Source organism: Acanthochromis polyacanthus, chromosome 1 (genome assembly GCF_021347895.1).
Source record: "Acanthochromis polyacanthus isolate Apoly-LR-REF ecotype Palm Island chromosome 1, KAUST_Apoly_ChrSc, whole genome shotgun sequence".
NCBI lineage: Eukaryota > Metazoa > Chordata > Actinopteri > Pomacentridae > Acanthochromis > Acanthochromis polyacanthus.
Genome location: NC_067113.1, coordinates 23,452,288 through 23,464,380, shown reverse-complemented (window position 1 = coordinate 23,464,380; position 12,093 = coordinate 23,452,288). Strand labels below are relative to the sequence as shown.

At 44.7% G+C, this 12,093-nt stretch overlaps 1 protein-coding gene across 7 annotated transcripts in view; it reads right to left on the bottom strand.

Annotated features, from left to right (window-relative positions):
* Positions 1-12,093, bottom strand: part of meis2a (Meis homeobox 2a) — a 79,232-nt gene that overhangs the window by 22,583 nt on the left and 44,556 nt on the right. For all 7 annotated transcript variants that reach the window (XM_022214901.2, XM_022214862.2, XM_022214886.2 and 4 more), the window contains one exon: positions 2,581-2,657. In XM_022214901.2, the coding sequence (XP_022070593.1) occupies positions 2,581-2,657 (77 nt within the window). The remainder of the gene's footprint in view (positions 1-2,580; positions 2,658-12,093) is intronic.

Here is a 12,093-nt window from a genome sequence, read left to right as displayed (position 1 = left end):
AGGATAATCAAGTCCTCCACCTCATCTGCTCAACACCAGTGCACTGAGATTGTGGACTTTAACCTTTTCCTTTGCTCCCTATTAACATCAGCCAGCTAATGGGGTGTGGGCTACAAACAGGTGAGGCTGTCGGCTAATGATATAGACGACACGTACAACCAGGTGGAGCGCCCATGTCTGAGGTTCTGAGGCGAACCGGATGAGCTTTGTTTTTTCTGTGCGTATAGGTGAGCTGCAGGTAGACGTTAAGGGAGGTGTCAGTTGGAGGGTTCGGCTCGGGGAGGGTCGATTGGGCAAAAGGGGAGAGAGCAAGATGCACTGTCTATTGACTATCACACAGAGCACCGTTGTGCCCTCGCTGGGCTGCGATTGTGCCGGCGGACAAAGCCCTGATTCAGCACATCCTTTCCCCGAGGGAGAGCTCTGGAAACCGAAGACGGCAGCCGTCCCCTCCCTTTCCTCACCCCCCCTCACTCATCCTCTGCTTCTGTCTCTCCCTCCGTCTGTCTCTATCTCTCTCTCCCTCTCTTTGGCCGGTAACATGGCAGCGACCATGCATCAAAGGGAGCTACAGAACAATGCAAGGGGCCAGCCAGGAATTTGAAGAGCTGTTTTTTTTTTATTTATATCAGGAATTTCAGAGTTCTGTCATATGCGGGGTGGACTGTGTCAGCAGCCACTCAAATCCACAAATCAAAGCGAAAAAGCAAACAAAGATACATTTAGCTGTCCTATTCGGAGAGTGAAAAGTGGAAGACTTCTGCATCCCCTCGCCTTCTCATCTTTCCCTCACTGTAATGTAGCCAATAACATGGCAGCATCTTCTGGGCGTGTTGACAACATCCAAAACATACCACAGATAGACTCGCACAGTCCAAGCCTCTTCAATGACTTTATTTGCGAAAACTGATTCCCGGTGAGTTTTTGTTGACATGGCGGGTGTAATGGTTATACACAGCTCCATGACCATCTCTGTTTATGTGCATGTGCTGCATGTGTGGATGGAAAACAAGGCTCGTGAGGATGTTACACATCCAGTGCAAGATTCTTTCAGTCCAAATGGATCAGAGGCATTTCAGTGCCGGGTTTGTATTTCACGGCCAATGAGAAGACTAGGGACTCTTCCTATATCTATCTCTGTCTATGTCTCTGTCTATTTCTCTCTCCCTCTCCTCCCAGGTTAGCAGGGTATTTCTGCATTAATCACCATGACACAGGCAAGGCAACTCAATTTTCTGCTCCTGTAGGTAAGGTGCATGGCGTCCCGAAACGGTGGCACGAGGCATGAAACAGGCAAGCGGGGGCTAATCTTTGGTTACTGGTGTAATTGAAATGCTATCCACACTGTAGGGTGCATTAAAGTCTGATAACAGCGGTTCCTGTGGCCAATTTAAGTAGCTTGACTTCCCCTGGCTAGAAGGGAATAAAGCAAAGGGTGAGAAAGAGGGAGAGCGAGAGAGACAGAAAGAGACAGAGTATGTCAGGTTGGAAGGGGGGGGGGGGGGGGGGGGGGACGAGGACGAGGGAGGGGGCTGATAGATAAGGCCGACAAACCAGGCTAATTCTCCAGGCATGTTTCTCATTGTGATCCAGGAAAAATGAGAAAAAAATGAATCACAGAACCAAAAAATCAATTGACCCTCGGGTGGCTTGTCAGGCTGCGAGTCTGATAAACCTAAAAGCTTCGTTAATGTCGGCCTGCCTGTACCCAACAGATAGAGCACTTTGTAAATGAACCCGCTTTGATAAATATATTAAGGAAAGCTGTGAATAAAAGGCACAGACTTGTCATTTGTAAATAGAAACCCCGCTACATGGAATTAGAATGATAAAATGGGGTTCCATATAATTAAGTTTGTGTAAGACCTGAAATCCGTGCAAATACCTTCCCAGAATTTTGAAAGGAAGCTGTCAGTTCAATTAATCTGAACATCACCCTGAGAATGTACTGAACAAAATTAAGCTGCAGATAAAACCTGGGCTAGTATTTTGATAAGTAATTCCTGTATCATTTCTTTGCTTCTGTGATCATTTTATTTAATCCACCACCCCCAGTTATGTGCTAAGCCATCTACAAAGGCCCTGCTGGCCAGGCCACCGAAACCTTAATCCACCATATAGCTTGTGTAGAACGGGGAGGGGGTGGAAGGCAGTTTTTGCTTTTTGTGGGGACACCAGTGGCGGTAGTAGGTATGGTTTTTGGATGAAGGGGTGGGGTGAGCACGGGGGCTGTAGGGGTAGCTTATGATATCTGCCTGTCTTCCTTAAATATATCCCACTGAATACATGTGCATCAAACCACAAAGACCACTGACTTAGCCGCAGAACACTCTACCGATAACACCGGAACATCCTGGTAGCTTACATATAATAATGTTACAAAGGTTGTCTGTGTGTACATCCACGCGTGCACCGCCGTGTGTGTCTATACGCGACAGGGAGGGATGCACATAAACGGTTTTCACAGTTTAGGAGTATTAGCCGTCTTGGCTGGTGGGGAGAGGGAGGCGAAGGCTTTTGAAAATAAAAGGCAGAGCGATGCTGGTGGTTGAGATAGGGCAAGCGGAAATCTTGACTCACCAGTTGTTTACTTGTAAGATGGTGAGGCCTGTGTCTTGGGCTAGCTGCTTCTTCTGCTCTTCAGAAGGGTATGGGTGCTGCAGGAGCAAACAGAGAGAGAAACACATGAGACTCTTGGACACGCAGATTAACATAAATATTCACGCGTGTAAACGCTCATAAAGAGAAGCGCTGGAAAGGGAGCACATGCTATGAGTCAGGTTCTTGGCTGTTGCCTGTTACTGTATGCATTCAATATGTTCCTGTGTTTGTTACATTGTGTAACCCAAGACTGCACCTTCTCCTGACCTCCACCCAACCCTGCCTCTCCCTTGCACAGTATAGACACTCATAGCATACACGTGTCCACCCACCCACCCACACACACACACACAATTCAATGCTAAACCTGTCGGAGCTGGCCAAACAAGTTTGTCAAAACTGTCAACTGTGAAAACCCCCATCCCTAGCCCCACCCCGCCCACACAAAAACAGCATATAGTGTTCCTACTGAGCATATGCGGCACAAAAAGAAAAGAAAAGACACTTAAGATCACGTACACTTTGACAACAAGACTTTCCAGTAGGCCTAACGCAGATACTGTGGTGTCTGCGAATCCTTTTATAATGCCAAGCAACAGAATGAGTGGGTGCAGATTTGCAGTGAATACATTTATCTTTCCTTGAATGTCTGACATGTATCCTGGTGGTGGCTCTTTCATAGAGAGCAGCTGAATACAGACTAATGCTAAAAGAACAGAATGCTGTGAAATCTCGTCCGCGGCTTCGCCAAGATTTTTACCTTTAAAATGTAATTCTCCAACAAGGACTGCAATGATACTATTTGTGTCAGGTTCAATCTAGACAACATTGGCTGATATAAATGGCAGACCTTGGGCTGCCTTGCTCCCCCTGGGCCTGCTATGAAGCATGACAAAACAACAGTGATCGCTGGTGACAGATGTCTTTAAGGGCCAGATTAGGAGTCGGGGCGCACGCAAACGAAACAAATGAGACACTATGTGTTTCATTCAGCCGCTGAAAACAGAGAGCATGCGTGCACACGGAGCTGCACATGCTTGTGAGCATGTGCAAACAGAAATGCACACAGAGTAAAGAAATATTCATAGACGTGACACCTGTGAATCAAAACACAGAAAAATCCCTTTTTAAAGGCGATGGTTAAATCCTCCTCTATTTCAGGTGGTTTCAAGCTCCGTTAAAGCACATTGCACCCTGAGGAAAATGCCTTCAGTCTTCAAAAACTTTTGCTTTCAGCTCCTTCCCTTACCTATACTTATTGAGCGAGCAAATTTCATAGCTGGTAATGCACGTCTGGCTTGTGTTAATTGAATTCAGTTTTAACTTGAAATGATAACAGTTGCTCAAGAAGCATTTTCTCATTTACTGCTGAAATAATTGGTGTAATTGAGAATTCATATCAGCAGAGAGGAGGATTTCTCCTTTCAGGTAGCCTGCCTGTTTAAATGTAGTCCGTTTTAATTAAAGGAGAGATGAAAAAATGGTTTGAGGAATGTGCACAATTAATAACAAACAAGGCTAGGATTGGACAAATAATGACTCCCGGCTGCAGAGAAGGATTAATCAGATTTGTACTTGTGTACTTAGTCCCTTTTAATATGCTAAAATCATTAACAAAGGAAAGATGATAATGCTTGCATAGAAATACATTTTTTGATTGCCAGGTGCTGACATTTCCTTGGCTGGAGAAGACAGAGTTACAGAGTTACTCTGTGTGTGTGTGTGTGTGTGTGTGTGTGTGTGTGTGTGTGTGTGTGTGTGTGTGTGTGTGTGTGTGTGTGTGTGTGTGTGTGTACACAGATATGAATGTGTGTAGAAATATGCCCCAGTAAAGGCACAGTGTGCACAATGTCTAAAGGAAAATGCATGCATATCTACATCTTCGTGTATATGTGGGTTTGTGTATGTTCTCTGGACAACAACATGTAGTAAGAGTGCAAACCTCTCATTCCCTCCCCCTTACACTCCTGGGCTTCCTTTGTGTTTTCACGTGACCTCGGTCACCATCAAAACACACTTGCAAATTTAACAGAACACACACTGCCTCCCACTCTTTTTTTTTCTTCATGTACACATACTACACAAACCCATGCACACAGGCCAGCAACATACACAAACAGAGACTTGGCTGAAGATGATGTGGTATGGAAGTGTGGGGATAGGAGCAGCCTAGATTGGAAATGGGAGTGGGTCATTTACATTGTATTAAGGCTTCCTCAGCCTCTCAGGCCCGGACCCGGTCATCAATCGCCTACTGTCAGCCAAAGCGCGCTCTAGCCCGGTGATAAATACGCCGGCCAGCGGCACAGCTCGTCCAACAGCCACCACGTAATGAATGGTTTGAACAAACAAGAAAGATGTCTCATCAAGGAGAGTGGGGACGTTAAAGCCCCCCTCGCACACAAAACCCCTGAGTAAGGAGATTTACTCTGACCACATAGACACGACACTAAAAAAAATCCTATTTTGTGCAGCTCATACCTCTTCTAGCCCTCGCTCATTCCCCCTACGCCCTGCCTCCCTGTGTCAGATGATCACCCCCTGCAACCTCAGGATGCATTTGCACACATGCACAGCCAAGCACGCATACACTGTATATAACCTTTCCTTGTTCTCAACTCTTTCTCTTGCTGACCCTCCGTCCCCAGACATACACGCATGTTTTTTTATGACTACGACTGTAGGCCACCCACAATTTAAGTTGTGGCAGTTTTCTCAAAAGCATGGCACTCTGAAATTCCAGCTCCAGAAAATGGTGTGTGGTGGCCATAGTGACACACACACACACAACCACACACACAACCGCACACACGGACATGAGAAGTGAGCCGACATGGTGGGCCTAGTGGTTACAAGGCTGCAGCAGCCGTGAAATTGGAGAATGGGTGTTTAGACCTCTGAGTAACCTCTTAATGTTAATTGCCACAGTAAAGAAAAAAAAACATACATGTTGGTAAATCAGCCAAAAAATCTGACATGAAAAGAGGGAAAGTGAATAAATATTAAACAAAAATCACACAGTCTGAGGTTGTTCTAATGCGTTTCTTCCTGGAGATGTCCTTCTGTGCCCTCGGGAGGCAGTACGACATGGTTATTTAATGGATGAAACACAAACACAACCCAAGATCAAAGATGGTATTGATAATCTCCCCCACTAGCTTTGGATTCACTCAATATGTTCAGTTACAAACACCGAGGCCAATATCCTTAAAAGAGGATTGACCGCAAAACGTAAAACAGTCTATAAATAATTAGAGCCCGAAATGAGCAGTTTCAATTTGTCGTCTGGGCAGCACCGGTCCCCGATCGAAACAGCTCCGTTAATTATGGTGAAACCCGTTAATGGCAGAAGGGCGCGCTATTCTGATGCACACGTGTTGTCCAGTTCCTACAATCTGACCTAAAAAAGCTCTGCCAAACATCAACACAAACACAGGTGGATTTGATTCTGCCATTTATCGGGAATCGAGCTCAGCGTGCATGTGTGTGTGTGTGAGCGACTGCTGGCTAAATTACAGGGTTTGATGTGCTCTTTGCTCTCTGATAGCGCTGGATGTAATGGCCCCTGTGGTGGCTGAACATTACAAGCTGAGGTAGCTCCATCATCTGCTGCGTATGGTCCTTAAACCCCCCCTGAGCCCAGCTTGGCATTTCACCACGCACAATAACCACAACTACTGGTGGACCAGTCTTACTTCACACCACACCTTTCGCCCACACCGACTCCTATCTACTCATTCAACATCCAGTTTGCAATATATCACTTTCGTACTCTCCTGACACCTATTTGCAGCCGTCATCAAATCCCACAGCCCGATCATTATCCCGGCTGTTCCATGCATCCCCCCACCGCTTTTTCCCGCTCTGCCGCTTCCTCTCCACCCACTGAACCTGCAGCCCCTTTTGCCCAAGCTGCCGGTGGACCCCATTGATGAATTACATCATCAGTGTGTGACATGAGTTATAGAGCTAGGTCACAAGGTTGCAGTGGCTTGCAAACCTATTCCATGCTAATGACTCCCAGGAAATCACAGGGCATTGGCTGTTTACCCCCAGCGCCATGGCAACACAAAGGATTTGCTCAGGATGACTGGTGCGATTCGGACCTAGTTATTTTGTTTCTTGGATAGGGATTTTAGACAATCTGTCTCAATTTTTTCAATCAGGTGGAATGTTTGTTCATTTTTAAATACTAAACTTAATTTAAAAAAAAATTGCTAAACATTTGTTTCATCGTGATGCTTTTATGTGTTGGCAGCAGTGATGGGCTTTATTGTGACTTTTTTGTGACTAATTTTACAGAAATATTGTATCCCAGTATTTCCTTTCATATACGCCTTCCACACATTGATTGGAATCGTATTTGTTTTTAATCAAAGTGACTGCAGGATGATAATAATATTCACTGTCAGGAATAAACGCAATCAAATATAGGAATGACATTTTAATATGGATTCTGCATTGAGCTGAGGGTAAGATTGGCACATTTTAAATATCAAGTTGCCGTTGCTAATAACGTTACAATTGGCTTCTTTGACAAATGACAATGAGATTGGATGCACATCGGCATTACCGAGAGATCAAACAGATATGACAAATAAATCCAGTTGGAGTTTTTGAATCAATCACGAGTGTTTACTATGCACAGAGCCTACCTAATGCTTGGCTTTTTAGCTGCAGGTTTTCTGACAGATCTTGTCATTTAAATTGAAGAATGCAGTTAATTACTTCCATTTCAAAACATCAAAAAGACTGACACTTGACAATTAAAAAAAGAAAAGCTTCTTATTTCAAACTACAATTTTTCGAAATCATCAATATGAACCGCAAAGAAATGTCTATGTTGCATTAGAGCTATGATGAGCTTTGTATTTAATCGATTGTTACCTAATGTTTGGCTTTTAACTGGGCCCAAACTAAGGATGGCAAATACGATTAAATTGGATGGAGTTAAAATACTTAAAGTTGCATAAAAATGCTATTGTCATCGCTTTACTAAATTCTTATCCATCTCTGTATTTTCATCTATGTTCAACTTTTTTCTCCCTTTGCAGTGCTCTGTCTTTTTCCTACTCTTTCAGTGATTTTTTTGTTGGGTGGAGGTTGGAGGTAGCACAAGGTTATTTGGCTGTTTGTTTTATTTTACTGGGAACTACATTGCTTCCTGACAACAGTCTGAAAACAGGCAAGAATGCCACATGACTCAATGACTCAACCCTGCTGCTCCCCTTTTCTCTTTTACTCCCTCTCTTGATTGCACACACAGTGGATACAGCCAACTTATAAACAGAGCTCACATGATGCCAAACAACAAACCGCACGCACTGCATGCCAACCTCTGATAACAGCAAATGAAAGCACATCCATATCTACACCTCATACGATCTGCATTCAGAACATACCACTACACTTCTGTCTCTCTCACTCCAAACTCCAAAGCTTCCACACTAAGTATAAGGGCTCTCAGTGGACTGCCCTCTGACAGTAAAACAGTGATGATTGCAAATACAAGGCGGACTGGCGAGGCCTGCGGCATCTATTATAGAGCAAAAGGGCCCCCAGTCTGTCTGTCTGCCTCTCTGACTGGCTGGCTGGTTGGCTGGTTGGCAGTGCATCAGTACTACTACTGCTGTTGCTGCCACGGCCCCCCACAACAATCGCTGGCTGGGCTCCTGAAGCTAGCTCCTGGACCCCAGCCAGCAGCCTGTTTGCTCTACACCATTAATTTATGTTCACTGGAGACAGTGCAAGGTTGTAGAGAAGCTCTACGGCATAACTGCCCCGCTTGCCTGCCAAGCTACAGCAAGAGGAAAGTGGGTGAGGGGAGTCAGAAGGAGGGAGGAATGAATGGAAGGAGAGGGTGAGGAAGGAGCCCTGGAGGATGTGCAAGATATAGGCATCTGATTGTACCAAGCTCCATGAGGCTAAATAGCAATCACTCCCACACAATCCCAATGCACCTCCAGACTTAGCGATCGACTAACAAAAAGAGAGAGATGTTTTAGGGGAACATTTCCAAATGCTATCATGCATAATGAAATGATAAGAAATCACTTTTATCCAATAAAGAAAATAAAACTGTAAGAACCCTGTTCATTATATACATAGAAATCCACAAAAGACTCCCAAATGAGTATCAGTTGAGCTCAACCTAGAGATTTATTGGAGTTTGCCAACAGTTATATCTACAAAAAGTGCTGTGCTGCGGACCTGGTCCCGTTTGTGGCCTGCAGCCATAGAGATGTGCCTATTTAATCGTCAGATCAAGTTCATGGCTTCTTTTTTCACCACATGGCTGCCCCGCCGCTTTCAAGAGGAGGAACACGATCCCTCCATCCTTACAGTGGGGGCCTGGTCTCCTCTCTCTCGCTCTCCCTCTCGTTTCCGCTGATCTTTCCTTCTCCCGCCATACTCTATAGGCCCCAGCAGCCATCCCTTTCTCACTGCTCACTAACCCCTCTGCCCTCGTCTCGTATCCTCCTCACTCCACCTCTTCCCTTCTCCTCTCTTCTCATCTCATCTCGTCCCCCTTTTTCAAAGTTTCCGCTCAAGCTTTAAGCCAGGTCCTAGAGGGCAGGAATTTGGCCTGGTTTTTCAGACCAGTCTGCTGGCTTTGTTGTGGTAACTGCCTGCTCAGGGGCACCCAGCTCTGTTCTGCTCCCCTTTCTAACTCGCCTGATGTCAACACACAGCCACGCTCACTACTTGCTTTCAAGAACTCTTTAAAACATCTTGTTGCAATAACTACAGCTGAGGCAAAAAGGGATCATCTTCCTACAAAGGGCTTTGTTCATATTAAATTTCAGTTAGTCTTGAGTAGATTTCATTATCCTTTTTAAAAAAATAATTGTCTAAAACGACTTTGCTTGTTGGAAGTGTGAAGTAATTGGTGTCTTGCCTTTGCGAGCTACTTTTAAGACCTATAAGCAAATAATTAGAGGCCTGGTGGGCCTGTCAAAGCAGAGGATCCACCCACTTTGCCTGCATGGGACAATCGCATTGCCACACCACTTGTCACTGTTGTCAGCCATAAAGTCATTGGGAGCTCACTCTGTAGCTAAACTGTAGTGAACAAACTAAGCCTTTGAATAAACAGCAGCACTGGTTTAATGACGTATGTACACATTGTAAAAAAGCAGTGGTTTTCTAAGTTAAACTGAGAGACTTTACCTAAGAAAACCTTTGACATGAGTTGAGAGAATAGAATACAAAGAGCAAAATAACATTTTTCCATGATTTTTAATCCCTTTTTTATTTGTTATTGTTTCCATTTCCTGGAAAATGTATACTTACTCAAATAATTTGATATTTTTTGTACTAAATAGGGGATTAGGCACTATTCAGGCATACGGAAGCTTACAAACGGCTCTAAATGCTGGGGAAGCACAGGGGACCAATGACAAGACAGTAAAGCACTTACAACCAAGAGCCTGTTGATAAAGTCTGTTGGAAAAAGTACTTAATATTAACATACAGAGTCTCTCTAAGTTTATCCTCTTTCTCTATTGTGTTCCTTCGACTTTGTTTAACTTCCTAAGTCAAAGTAAAGTGGGGCTGATCTTCAATTGAAATAGAAACAGATTCATTTGTGCAGAGATGGACAGACTGAGCAAGAGAAAAAGGGGGGTTGTTCGCTCTTCAAATAGAAGCTTCTGAGAGTTTCCACTTGACGGTTCTCCCTTTCATTGTGCACTAACTTAATGAGAATAAGTATTCAAATACACAAGCAGCACCTCTTTTAGCTCTCTCCCTCTCTCTTTCCAGTCTCTCCCCCCTGTCTCTTTAAGACTTTACATTCTCGAGAGAAAGGCCAGTACGTTCTAATAGTGAGCCTCAGGACACAACAACAAGAGCACAACCACTTACAGAGGACAAACAAGAAGCCCCCAAGGCCAACTATGGAATGTCAAGCCAATTTGAAAGATATCATAGGACATTTGTAATGTCAATTTTTTGTTTTTCAGGTCAAAAATCAAAGGCAAACACAGTCGGTAACATTTGTCCATTACATCGCAGGCAGGAACACCCCCCTCCTCTGCTAAAAAACAGCTGCAGGGGACACTTCCTGTTTGCTAATGATGCTAAATGTGTTCAAGTCAACCATGTCAAATTTTCTCCCCCTGTGAATGGACAGCTGGGGTGGAAAGAAACATTTTCTCTCCTCTCCTCCACCATCTCCCCTTTTCTCTGCCAGTGAGAGAAGCTCTTAGGGTCCATGACAGACAGGCACTTCAGATCATGTCCCTGTCAGTGAGACAGAGGAGCATGGCTGTATGTAACCATAGGTGCATTCATGTGAGATCACAAGTACTTTCATGGAACAAAGCCAACCTAGCTCTGATCAGTCACCACCCGGTCCCTACCTGTTGTTTCTTTTCTCTTTAACTAAATACAGTTTTTGCCTCTCAGAAATGCAAGTCTTCTGAGCTCCCCTTTCATCTGGGAGTGCACGAGTCAAGGAGATATCTCCTGTCATTGCTCAACACCCAGGGGCAGCTAGCTGCATGGGGCTGTGTGGACTGGCAAATGCCCTCAGGATCTTTCACTTTCTTAATGTTCCTCAAAGGAGAGTCGGCATGTGACGGGAGTTAAAATGCCTTTATGAAGTGCTGCCAAGAAGAAGGGAAAAGGAGAAGAGAAGAGAAGAGAAGAGAAGAAGAGAAGAGAAGAGAAGAGAGAAGAGAAGAGAAGAGAAGAGAAGAGAAGAGAAGAGAAGAGAAGAGAAGAGAAGAGAAGAGAAGAGGTAGAATTGGTATGGCTTACGTAGCTTTTAGACCTGGTTAATAGCAATCTTTAAGTGCATTCTTCCATTCTCTCTTTCTCTCTCCTTGTAGTGCTCTTAGGCTCAATCCTGCCCGGGGGCCGACATGACCTTTGACCTGGCTGGCCTGCCTAGCTACAGCCCTCTCGTTTGTTAGGCGCTTTATCCACTGACAAAGCAGGCAGGAAGTTGGCAGCCACCCAGCAGCCCCATGGGAGGATGACCATCAGCTAGCTCAGCTTACCGCTTATTACAGGATGGTGGGGAGCATGTGTTTGTGTGTGTGTGTCTGTCTGTACTCTGTGTTTGCGCTTATGCACCTACTGTATGTCTGCATGCATGTACGTTTATAAATGTGTTTGTACATCTGCAGACATGTTTGAGTCGAGCGTGGCTGCATGTGTAAAAAGAAGTGACATCAAAAATGTGACTGACCCTTTTTTTTTGGTGCTGGCAATTTTTACTATGCTAGCTAATGACACGCAAAGAATAAGCCTGGAAGCTACAAACGTCCCTGTCTCCAAGCTAACCAGATCAGCTACGCATGTTAGCAACAATCAGGCAACCTTCCAGCCACTGGACTCATGGGACCCCAGCACACTTCAGTCTCTCTCTCTCTCTATCCACTCTTTCTATCCTCCTCCTCCTCCTCCTCTCTGCAGCCTGCTCATCAGAGCGCTCAGAACAGCTCACTAAAACATTATATCATAAGACACTCCAGTTTCACTCTC